The 12,898-nt window shown below is 42.1% G+C and overlaps 2 protein-coding genes across 2 annotated transcripts; one reads left to right on the top strand and one right to left on the bottom strand.

Moving 5' to 3' along the window:
- Nucleotides 1-217: 217 nt before the first annotated feature.
- Nucleotides 218-7,085, top strand: pfkfb4a (6-phosphofructo-2-kinase/fructose-2,6-biphosphatase 4a). The gene is given in 16 exon segments (XM_018680045.2): nt 218-472; nt 474-495; nt 1,832-1,948; nt 2,067-2,163; nt 2,263-2,329; nt 2,444-2,518; nt 2,607-2,663; nt 2,753-2,874; nt 3,047-3,254; nt 3,364-3,393; nt 3,395-3,511; nt 3,599-3,703; nt 4,602-4,731; nt 5,190-5,252; nt 5,367-5,431; nt 6,258-7,085. Coding segments are annotated over 16 exon segments (1,515 nt in total). The 5' UTR covers nt 218-292; the 3' UTR covers nt 6,318-7,085.
- Nucleotides 7,086-10,041: 2,956 nt separating this feature from the next.
- On the bottom strand, nt 10,042-12,887 carry arpc4l (actin related protein 2/3 complex, subunit 4, like). Its single transcript, XM_018680043.2, has 6 exons — nt 12,726-12,887; nt 11,918-12,036; nt 11,391-11,502; nt 11,176-11,271; nt 10,714-10,884; nt 10,042-10,574 (listed from the first exon to the last, which is right to left on the bottom strand). The coding sequence occupies exons 1-6, from the start codon at nt 12,726-12,728 to the stop codon at nt 10,569-10,571; spliced, it is 507 nt and encodes a 168-aa protein (XP_018535559.1). The 5' UTR covers nt 12,729-12,887; the 3' UTR covers nt 10,042-10,568.
- Between the last annotated feature and the right edge of the window lie 11 nt (nt 12,888-12,898).

Below are 12,898 nucleotides of genomic sequence, written 5' to 3'. Positions count from 1 at the left end.
TCAGCATCTAGCACTATTTTAATAAATACATGAATACTGCCATACCTGCCACGTTAGAGCTACAGCTAAGAAGAAAAGTATTTGCGCCCTGGTGCGTTTAGATTAGATTGTGTTTTGTGGGCGAGCACAGCTTATGTCAATTACGGTAAAGCAGACTACGTGTTGCGCCCGTATTGCGATCATTACGGCCGACCGTTGGATTCCACTGTGGCCAGCCCGGAACACGTGACATCGGCACACCGAGAGAGGCACCGAGCGACCGGACCGTCTCCATCCCCGCAGAGCAGCGCGGATGAAACACCGGTCACCTTCAGAGCAGCATCACGGGAAAAGGCCCCGTGTTCCCGCCGCGGCTGCCTCCACCTCACCGCAAGACGGAATGGAGGAGGACAAAACGCCGTCAAATCCGCGGGAACTCACCCAGAACCCCCTGAAGAAGATCTGGATGCCATACAAAAATGGCCTTCCAGAGAAAACACATATCTCAGAGAAAGGGTGCGTATGACGACGTGGCGACAGTTGCTAGCATCTGAACGTATTGCTGGTTTACCTGTGGTTCGATTAGTATCAACAGATATTTCCCATTTCTTTCGTCTGACGTTTGTTGTTGTCGTATTAACGAGCACCCAGCCGCCAGACCCTCTGTGGTGACTTGAATAATTAACGCTAATCCGTCTCCCCCCGAATTAATATCAGTCTGCTTTAATGTGCTAGCTACGGCGTAAAGCGCGGGGTTACAGTTGATAGAGTTCAGATGCCTTGCTGCTGCAGCCATCTGGCTCGCTCGGTTATGTAAGGATTCACATGATATTCACTGCAGATGAAGCCTGCTCGCATCGAGGGGAAAGGACTGGTATTGGGGATGTCTATCTCATAGTTCCTGCGTGCCAAGTCAAGCACCAGGTGTTAGTAAACAGGGATTGTATCCCCGCAATCATGTGAGCGATGTGCCCCGTGGATGTGCTGTGCTGCTGCGTTTCATCTGCGCTCACATTGGTCGCTTCTCTGTATGGCCAGTGTCTCCTCACTGTGGCCTGATTGAGAAGAGATATTTGACTCAACAGACTTGTAAGTGCCAATGCCCATTGAGCTTTGGAGTACACGGGTTTGTGATTTATTGTGCATAATATTTGACAGACCAGCTGGCAAACCTAATCAAAACAGAACAACTCATGACACACAGAGTGACAAATATCAGGAGGATGGGGAAGCTAAAGGTACTCTTACTGCTCAACGTCTCAAAAACTGTTTGGACGGACTGTTCCTAAGAGGACGTCATCTTACAAGGAGTTACATATGGTGAAGTAACACCCATTTAAAAACTACCGTGCTCTCTGACCCAGTCATCTGTGCACACACACACACACACACACACACACACACACACACACACAGCTGCTCAGTGTGTGGAAACTAGCTGTTAGGTCTCTCCAGATGTCTTGAGCAGTGTTTCACAACTGCCTGGACACGTCCCGGTACCACCATGAGTTAAGCTCCTCGCTGGCAACATTCAACAACAGAGTGGTGTGATGTGACTTTGTCTTCATTGCAGATAACGCCGGATTACACACACAAACTGATAAGAGCAATCTAGTGTTAATGTTAAATCTCTCTAGATAATGTAATAAATAAGATGTAAGGGCAGATTTTGAGAGTGACAGAGGCGTATATGCAGCCTGGAAAACAACTGTTGAACAAAACCTTGAGCTGAACTAATATGTTTATGGTGAGGCGTTAAACTTGCTGCATAAAGATCAGTTTTGCATCAAACATGTGCCTTATGTGTGATCAGCACATGACTGAAGCTGCGTCTCTCCCTCTCTCATTCCAGTATGTATGACCAACTGTCCCACCCTGATTGTGACAGTGGGCCTTCCTGCCAGGGGGAAGACCTACATCTCCAAGAAGCTGACCCGCTATCTCAACTGGATCGGGGTGCCCACCAGAGGTAGGACGTCACAGGACTGTCAGCTCCATCCAGACAGCCCTAGAGTCTGATAAACGTGGACTAAACAAGCGTTAGAGAGAGGTTTTCTCAACTGTCTTTCTATCCATCTCTCTCACAGAGTTCAATGTCGGCCAGTACAGGAGAGAGTTTGTGAAGATCTACAAGTCTTTTGAGTTCTTCCGTCCGGACAATGAGGAGGGATTAAAGATCAGGCGGTAAGAGCGGCTTTTGACCTTCTTTAGATTACCAGTTCATATTTATTTAATCAGCAACCATGTGGCATTTATGACAAACGTTATCGTTCATCTTTACAGACAGTGTGCTTCAGCAGCGTTGAACGATGTGCGACAATACCTCACAGAAGAACAAGGCCAAGTTGCAGTAGGTCAAATGTTCATTGCCCCATCATCAGATGTTTGCTGCTGGCTGGATACATGGTGCAATGTTAAAAAGTCTGCTCTTGTACTGTCTGATATAGTGTCCTGTGTTGTACAGGTTTTTGATGCAACGAACACCACCAGAGAAAGAAGGGAAACCATCATCCAGTTTGCTGAGCAGAACGGCTTTAAGGTGACTGATCACTGTTCTGGGATCAGGCAGGACATGAGTTGACTTTCATACTAATGCTGACTTATTCTCCTTCCCCTTATTGTCTCAGGTGTTCTTTGTGGAGTCTGTGTGTGAAGACCCAGATGTCATTCAGGAGAACATAGTGGTGAGAGGCTGTGTTTGTCTGTTTATTTTATCGCGGGAGAAAATGAAACACACTGCCTGTGTTGACTCCTCTGCTTTTTCTCTGTACAGCAAGTGAAGCTGGGCAGCCCCGACTACACCAACTGTAACACAGAGGAAGCAGTAGAAGATTTCATGAAGAGGATCAAGTGTTATGAAAACTCCTATGAGACACTGGATGAAGTTCTGGACAGGTGAGATGGAAGCTGGAACAGAGAGTCTGAAATGTCCCAGGTGTGCTACAACCTGGGACATCTAATATAATAGCTTAGCATATTAGCATTTTCATGTACATTCTGGGGCTCTTAGATCTAGACATTAATTTTGGCTCAGTCACATCACAGTGTTTCTGTGGTCTGCTCTCAGGGATCTTTCCTACATTAAAATCATGGATGTGGGTCAGCGCTATCTGGTGAACCGAGTGTTGGACCACATCCAGAGCCGGATTGTCTACTACCTCATGAACATCCACATCACGCCGCGCTCCATCTACCTGTGCCGCCATGGCGAGAGCGAGCTCAACGTTAAGGGACGCATTGGAGGAGACTCAGGCCTCACTCCTAGAGGCAAGGAGGTACATTAAACTTTTTCATCAAAAGATACATCTTCAGAGTTCAGTTATATCCCCCCCCCCGGTTAGATGAGTTTGTTAAAATTTTTTTCCTTTCCCTTCCTCGGAACAGTTTGCTAAAAAGCTGAGCCAGTTCATCCAAGGCGCAGGGCATCAGTGACTTGAAGGTTTGGACCAGTCAGATGAAGAGAACCATCCAAACAGCGGAGGCGCTCGATGTGCCCTATGAACAGTGGAAGGTCCTGAACGAGATTGATGCAGTAAGTACGATGCTCTTAATTACTAAGCAACGGACATGAGTGCAGGGTTAATGGAGTCTAATCTGAACTAATGTGGTGTCATTTCAGGGTGTGTGTGAGGAGATGATGTATGAGGAGATCCAGGAGAACTATCCTCTGGAGTTTGCCCTGAGGGACCAAGACAAGTACCGCTATCGGTACCCGAAAGGAGAGGTCAGTGGCAAAAAATGTTTGTCTTTTTTTGTCTAAAGATGTGATGTGGTTGTGTAATTGTTTAAGTGTGTTTTTGTTAACATTTGGTTGGCATGCTAATGAATAACTCGTCTCTGTTTGAATTTTGGAATTATGCAATACTTAGTCCACCATCCTTTGTGAATATAATGACACACACACACACCCTCTCATACACACACACACACACACACACACCGACAAACTACACACAAACAACAGCCTATTAAACTGTATCCAGATGGCTACTGGCCACTTACGTGCAGCTAATGAGCCTCAGCTTGGATTAGCAGCCCCTCAGATTTGGCCCCATATCATAGTAAACAAAGACTTCACATTAGTGTGTGTGTGCCAAAAATGTGGGGTCAGGTTGTTTACTGTGGGCCTGAATGCCTGCAGGTCTGTTCTCACCTTTAGTCCATCCCATTACCTCTCCATTAATCTCACATGGGAAGATGGATGTGGGCATTAGTTGGCTGCTCAGACAGAGAGAGCTGATGTGGTTCTTAGGTGAATCTTGTTAAAGCCAGCGTCGGTCTAGATAAAACTGTATGGATTTTTCCATTTCCTAAAATGTCAGTCTGTTTACCTGTGATAAATAATTCAGCAATATGTGTGAAGAAGAGGGAATTAAAGCTGTTTTTTTCAAAACTTAAGATATAAACATGTGAGTGCTTCATTCTTCATGATAATCTCAAAATATTCTCACTAAAGAAAAAAATATATAAAAATAAAGCCAGCTGTGGATTATCATGATTCTCAGTAACCAGATTAAATCACCCTTCTATAATGAAATCTGTTTGTTGTAGTGTAGTACTCTTCTTTCCATCTGTCTGATTTTCCTTTTTTTTTTTTTTTTTTGTCAACTTGTCTCACTCAGTCCTACGAGGACCTGGTGCAGCGGTTGGAGCCGGTCATCATGGAGCTAGAGAGACAGGAGAACGTGCTGGTCATCTGTCACCAGGCCGTCATGCGCTGCTTATTGGCCTATTTCTTGGACAAGACAGCAGGTTAGTGTTTTCACTGTGAGCCAAAGGCTGGGCTCCATAAATGGGCTGCTTTGTGGGAAGACACAAAATTCATCAAATAGATTTAGGGAAACATGGATTCACCAAAAATGTAGGTATAATTCTAAATAGAAAAAGGTCAGTGACCAATTTTTATTTACACCCTGTTCTGAAAAAGACATTGGGAATTGTTCTGTACACTGTCTCACACTGACTCTAAGCTGTGACATACTTTCACAGAGTTCAGGGAAATGTGTGTCACTCCTGGCTGATTGACCTGATTTCCATGTTGTAGACATGTAGTAAAAATGTAAATGTGAAAATGATTTAATGTTTTTTCTTAATACAATTCAAGACACGGCTTCACATAAGGTTACTGGGTGCAGAATACACAGTAAAGAGTTCTCTGTTTACACTAGTAGTTTCATGAATTGTTGGTCTGCGTGTTTGTCTTGACACAGAGGAACTTCCGTACCTGAAGTGCCCGCTGCACACTGTGCTGAAGCTAACGCCGGTGGCCTACGGTAAGACTGGCCTGTGAGCAGTGCCCATTTACACCCACTGAATCTATTTCTGTTCAGTACCACTGGGCGCTTTCTGTTGTCTGAACTAATAATTTAACCTTTCTGTGGGCTCAGGCTGTAAAGTGGAGTCCATCAGCTTAAACGTGGATGCAGTCAACACACACAGAGAAAGACCAGAGGTGGGTATAGCAACACACACATACACACACACAGAATACAACTGACCCTCCTCATGTGACACAAGGTAAGGTTCACAAACAGGTTGATCCTGCAGCTGCAGCTGCAATTTATTTTAATGGCTGAGTTTTCACAATCGAATGAAATAGAAAAGAGTTCAGAGCAGGTTTTGTGCTGAGGATCTGATAATCTGAGGATTATAGGTCACCAGAAGCAGTGGGAGCATTAGTCATTGTTCTGTTTTAATGTTCCACATTTTCACTCCCCGCACCCTCTAGGTAAATACTCTCCTCTGAGTGGAATATGTTAGAGGTTCTTACAGGGTTTGATATTTAGCAGCACTGATGAAAGTAGCCACACAATGATAGTTTGACAGCCAGTGGTAGTTCTCAGTGAAATATACCTGTAAAAATACAAATGCTGGCAGCAGGTTCATAAATACAAAGTATCACATGATAAATGTGATATGATTAGAAAGTCAGTACAAGCAGGATGATTTATTTACATTCACAAGTGAAGTTTAGGTTTTTTAAATTATTGTTTATTACCCATAAAGCCCCTTTGCGTGATCTTTATTATTTTTTTATATAGCTGGGGAATAGTCTGATTTTCTAAGAACAATAATAATAATAATAAAGAATAATAATAAAAATGTGTGCAGTGGTTTAATGTCTCTGACTGGCACTGCTAACACACACACTGAATAAGCAAAACATACTTAAATTCTTAATTCGTCTTTTCCGAGTCTTTCACTTAGTTTGTGTGGTGGATTTCATGTCTCCCATGTGTTTTGATCCCTCCCCCTCTTTGTGTGTTTTTTACAAACAGAACGTAGAGGTGTCGCGGATGTCAGAGGAGGCTTTGCTAACAGTGCCAGCTCACCAATGAGGCAGTGCCTCCTCACCCCTTCCCCAATCCCTCCTTCCTTTACCCTTCATTACTCACTGTACCCTTTTGACGCACAATGTACCTGCCAAACTCAGAAATTTTTCTTCTCCACCTTCCCTTGATTGAATTTCTCTCCACTCTCGTCTTCTGTTTCTCCTCCACATATATTTTAAGACGTGATGATGTTGGTAATTGACTGGAATCCAGTTTCTAATTTTTGATTACGATTCCTATGACATGGATCTTATGTCGTGCAAGTTCTCCCATTTTTGGGAGAATGAATGAAAAGCCGATGAAGGGTTTTTTTTGTTTTTGAACGGTGGTTGTAATCCCAACTGTGAAGCAATGAAACTCCAGCACCTTTTCATTAAGCAGTGATTATGTGTAGTTTATTTTGTCAGTGTTCTTGTCTGATTTAACAATGTTCATTTCTACCAGTGTCTCATCACTATATTTCTGTTGGTAGGAGTCAGAAAACTCTAATCTTAGTTTTACAGATTTGCACAAAGTTGTGCTTTTTTCCATTTTGCACATAAACAAATCAGAAACTGTTTAGTTTCTTATGAAATGTCCTCTACTACAGGCTGTCCTTAGATTTAGGATGTCTAACACTGTCTAATGAAGATCCTGGAAATACTGTTTTGTTTTTTTTGTTTAACAATGTGAAGGATATTACAGTAAATTCATATCAGTGATCAGAAGTAAGAGCAAGATATTTCTGTTTACTGTTTCTAAATAAACTCCACTCAACCATGTCATGTATCCTTACCACACTCTTCTTGTGCTTCATTTTAGAAAGCTTGGCATAAAAGCCATCTGAAAGTCAGGATCTTTGGTCATGTATGTTAGTGCGAAGTTAAATCCTAATATGAAACATGTCTAGACCGCAGAGCTGCATAATTCTTACTCATGCTATTCGGAGATCAAACAAGTGTCGTCATTTCCTTCCTATCTCTACTATCTACAGATGAGATGTTCAGTGCAGTGTCCTTCCTGCTTGCTACTTTGCTGTGCAAACCATTCATTCATATGCAAAGACTCCACTGGGGTGCATAAGAAAATGCTGCTATTCATCAGCTTGAACAAAACACTCACTGTGTCACACACAGATTTCTTTCAGCCTAGAGTATGCAGGATTACAAAATGGTCACTTGTTATAACACTGGCACTTTCAAATCATTTTCTTAGAAGTAAAAATGATATTTGCAATATTCAAAAAATATTAAGAATTTCTGTTATAAACATGGTGTCAGCAAAATAAACCCATTAAAAAGTGTTTTAATGATTAACTACTTTTAAAAGTGATGCTACAAAGGTGGATGTTGAATGCCAGTTGGCAGTTCAGATCTGTGGTTTGATAAACTTTGAGACAGCATGAGACTACCAAGGCTCAAAGTCATGTGTGGGTCACAGTAGGTGCATCAGTAAGAAAACTGAAAACTTAATGTTGTGGAGAGTGGTCCCGAAACCATGGCACGCATGCCAGAGACACTAAGGTACACTGACTTCCAGGAGCACCAATCACAGTTAGCAGTAAACAGTGAATAGGGGATTAACATGCAACCTCCCACCTTGGTATGACTGTTGAATCTGTGCCAACTAAATCACAGTTATGCATACAAAAGGGATCTGACACTATTGCGTTCCTCTTTCCAGAATGTGAACATCCATCGTACAACTGAAGACGCCCTGCAGACCGTCCCTCCTCACCTCTGACACCCTGCTGCCGCCGCCGCCGCCGCCACTACTGCTGCTGCTGCTGCTGCTGCTGGAGTCCACTGAGGAGGAGGTTGGACCTCTTGTCCTCTATCTGTCTCTTTCTCCCTTGTGATGGACTCTTGTGTGTGTTTTTTTTTCACCGTTTCCTATCTGCACATCCTGCTCACAGTGGTGACCATCTGGGTGACGTGCTGCCTCCTCCACCTCATGCCACACACACGCACACACACACACACACGTTCACACATCCTTATGTCCATCCCCTTTTGAAGGGATTTGAAGGAACCTGAACACAAGGTGAGTGTTTAGGTGTCAGTGTTCATATTTGAAAGCCACATGGTGTGGCACTCAGCGTAGCTTGGTCCAGATTATGAATCAAACTGTTGTATTGCACAGTGAGGGTTTTAAACACTTGGGTCACAGCAGATTCTTGTTTGTTACTATACTCAGTACTGTCTCAGTGTGTTGTGCAGAAGTAGAATTAACACTGAAAATTACTGCAATATATTTTTAAGTATTAATCCTGTGGTTTCATCAAATGATGACGTGACTTCCTGCTACATGTTTGATGTGTTACTGTATTGTGCAATCATTGTGTCATGTGAAGGATGTCTTCATTGATGATGTGCAATTTAAAGGTTACAAACCTGCTCAGAAAATACTATGAAGCTTACTTTTATTTGACAATGTGCTGATTTAATGAATGAATGAACTAGGTCTTTATTAACAGGTTTTCTATGGCAAAAACAAACAGTCTCCTCAATTTTAAATTTTATATGATGATGAGTAATATAAAAAATCTTTAGCTGTGTGGTCTACAGCAAATATACGATCTCACCTCAAACAGATATGATGTAAATGATGATTCTACACGCTGACCTCTAATGAAATGAAAACTCGCCCAACTTCACTATAATAAAGATGTGTTATTTTTATAAACCAGCCTGTCATTATCTTGTCCTCTGGACTTTACTTCAGATGATGTTAAAACTTAACATTCCCAGCAAATATTCTTTTTTGGTGTAAAAATGAAAAAAAAAAAAAATCAAATATAATTATTTTATATATTATTATAATTATTAAAATTATTTATAAATTATGAATGAATGTGAGTGGGAATGGTGTTTCGTCTATCTTGGCCCTGCGATGGACTGGTGATCTGTCGATGGTACCGCTCTCACCAATGTCAGCTTGGCCCCAGCCTCCCACAACCCTTAAGAATAAGCTGAAGAGATAATGGATGGATGAACTTATGTTTCACCTCTTTTATTTACTGAGAACATGTGAAGGATGCTGGTTAGATGTATTGTTTAAATTAGGAGATGCCAGCTGATGGTGAACCGAAGAGTCTATTTTGTATTTCTGTCTGCTGTGGATCCTCGGAAATGAGAGACTGGATGTAGCATGATCATAATTCAATCAAGTGAGCTGTGATGGCAGGGTGTGACAGGAGTGTTCAGGAGATAACATTATCTATTATCAGTCTGTCTTGACATTTTCATAATGTAAATGTGAATCCCTGACATGGCTGATAAGTCATAGTGGTTAAATAATAACAGTTCTTCAACCAGTACTGCTTCAGTGCAGTTTGCCTGTAGCACTAAAGGCCCAGAGTGGGAGGTTTGTATCTGAATACAGGAAAGCACTGCATGCCTAACATACAGTCCTGAGGAAAAGTGAATTTAAAAAGAATTAAGTCTTATTTTGAAACTGCCACTTTCTTCTCTGAAACTATAAGGTACAGTTAAATAGTTTGGATTAAGTTGTAAATGTGAATAGTTATATACATACAGTATATGGCTCACACACTGTCTGCGACTTCAAGGTATTACTTCCCCTTCCTCACAGCTGAAATAACAATGAAACTACATATAAGGCGAGATGTGGCCAAAGAGCTGACTAAAAACAACTTCCTCAGGGGCAGAACAAACACATTTATAGGTCTGGTCGCAGCACACACACTCACCATGAATGACAGAGAGTATTTCAATAGGAACAAAAAAGGTATAAACAAGTGAATTTTATTTTCTTTGATAATTTTCATATGTGGGATTGGTGGCTTCTTTACAGACAGCTCTTACTCCATGTGATTAAATACCACACAGACTACTTTCCTCAAACATGGGTTTCCTGAACAGAGAAATTTGGAAATTTAGTTTGAAATAATGGTAACAGAACATACAGACTCACATACACAAAATACAAAAACCTGGCCCTTTTATTTGCAATGGAACGTTCTCAATACCCCTGTACTCATGGCTATCAACTTAAGTAATACTTTAAGGACCCGCCTTTGTTTGGGGATTTGTTCTAAGTGGCTGAAAATGAAACTGGTAAATATTTCATTATATACAATCATTGATATTCATGAGTACAGGGAAATACTCAAGACGGGCACGACGGATGTCATCGCCAGATTGGTCATGTTCCTCTCATCTCCTCGCTGATTGGCTGTTTACTTCTCCACTCCTGTGCTGATTGGTCCTTGGGAGCGTTCCCCGGTTTGTGTGGGACCATGGACAAACACTGTCATCAGAACTGTAGAGAATAAAGTGAGTCAGCATTTCTCTTTTTTTTCTTTATAATGAAGAAAACGTACATACATTACAATATTACATTACAATACATTTTTTAAATCACAGCAATGACTCTGCAGGGCAGAGAACAAGTTTCTTACGTTCTTGAGGAATTCCTCAGCAACGATACGGGCCCTGGCGTTAACAGACAATTTCATCTCGCTGATCTCCTTGTCGATCTCCTCCATGAAGTGGATGACAAAGTCCACCAGCTTGTGTTTGTACATCTGCTCCGTGTGGAAGTTGGTAATCAAGAAACTAATATCATATCCCTGAAAGAACAGTGCAAGAGAGGAAGCAAGGAAGAAGTGAGTGGGCAAGGCTGGTCAACATGTTAGAAATATGACAGAAAAACCAAACAAAAAACTGTCCATTATATTTACTGTAATGTTTTATATTTGTATACTGTAATAGCATTACGATATGAGCCATTTATAAAGTTCTGTCTTCCTTGTTTTATTTTTATTCTTCCCATTTACTGTTTATTGATTCCTCTTCTGTCACTCACTTTGTCATGCTATGATGTACAACCCAGACTGCCCCTCCCCCGCTCTGTCTTTTACCTCTACCGGTTTCCTCCTCAGAATGAAGAAGTTCTCAGCTCTCATCATCATGAAGCGCATGAACTTGTGGCAAAGGATCTTCTCAATCTCATCAGCCTGCGGCCAGTCAGAACAGAAGTTGTAATGCATATTAGAATGCGAGGGAAACATAGTACATGTGAATAGCTCATAACAAATAAACACATAACCACAAAAATTCTGCTGGTTTTAATCACCTGTTTGACAGCAATGCTGACTCTGACAGAGTTGATGGATCCCTCAATGAGAACCTTCTCCTTGTCATTACGGCTGATCACCACAGGCTGCAGTAGCAGCTCCTTGCTGCTCCTGTAACAACAGCAAAATACATCCATTACAAATAAAACAGGCCCAGCTCAGCTTTAAACTACTGTGTTTTACAGATATTAAAAATCATAACTGTGCATAACACTGCATGACTCTACACAGAACCTTAGAGGTTATAGTGACTTATTGAAAAACTCCTAATCCCCTCATTCTATAGGGGGGACACCTGCATACAGGCTGCAGCAAGTCCCCGGTTCATTTTACAGCCTTGCCCATGCTTGTGTCATTTTTCCCTCCCAGATTTTCCTATGCAAGTTTGCACAAGTCTATACTTGTGTGACAGCAGCAGATGAACTACAAACAGCTTAAGGGTACAAGAAACAGGATGAAGCATTGGAAAGGGAGGGGGACAGCCAGCAAGGCTGCTAATTCTCCAACCACACACTGTTTAACATACCTAACTTCCACCTCTGGCTTGTTGTGACGCTCCACCACCTGAGAGGAGAAGTTCTCCAGGCAGAGGGCCGCCTGCAGGGTGGCCCTCACAGCGTTTAAGTAGGGGCGCAGAGTCGCTGTCTGTGGAGAAGTTGAACAAGATCTTGTTTGTTATTCAGATCAGGGTACATGCAAAATAAACCTCTCATTCTAAAGGGTGTGACTCAACCCGCAAGCTCAGCATATGAGATCAGATGTGATCAGGAACCAATATGAGCTATGTGCAAAGATGCAATGATTATAAGCTTGTAATAGCCCGATTACACTCTGACGCCTTCCTTACTTATTTATTTTAAATGGAGCCACTGAATACCCATTTTGGCAGTAAAACGTGTATTAAAACAATGCATGTTACATGTATATAATGTTTGTTAAAGCGGAAATTAATGTTAGTGGACGGGGTGCTTTCAGCTGACCGAGATTGCAGCTCATCCAAATTATTAACGTGTAGCTTCATTATCATTCTGTCTATGCAAAAGATATGTGCACAACTATCCCACCGTCTAATAACAGAGCTTTCGGACGGTTACCAGTCACAGTAACCAGGAGAAAAGGGGCCGAGAGGAAAAAGACAGCTCAGCTCAATCACTTTAGTTTCTGCTAACCCTGTCAAGGATGCCCGTCCTCTCATTTCACTGCAGGCGACACGAAACCCCGACTAGGAGAAACACCGAGCTAGCTAGCTCACCTCGCTATGAATGTAGCAATAGTTAGCGGAGGTAAAAGGCTGAATAACAAAATATTTTACAGATTTAGTGCAGGAGACTTACCATTTTTGTGCTATAGAAGACGGAAGTTCCTCAGCCACGCCTGGGACTCCTCTTCCGTAAATCCTACATCGTCGAGTACAGATAGGGTGTGCTCGTTTTATATTTAACTCTTCGTCGGAGGAAGCGTGCCCCTCCACGCACCGCAAGTACTTCTCTTTGCGCTTATCACTCCG

Source organism: Lates calcarifer, linkage group LG12 (assembly GCF_001640805.2).
Source record: "Lates calcarifer isolate ASB-BC8 linkage group LG12, TLL_Latcal_v3, whole genome shotgun sequence".
Classification (NCBI taxonomy): Eukaryota; Metazoa; Chordata; class Actinopteri; family Centropomidae; genus Lates; species Lates calcarifer.
The sequence above is the reverse complement of the archived record's forward strand: the minus strand, read 5'-3'. Positions and strand labels throughout refer to the sequence as shown.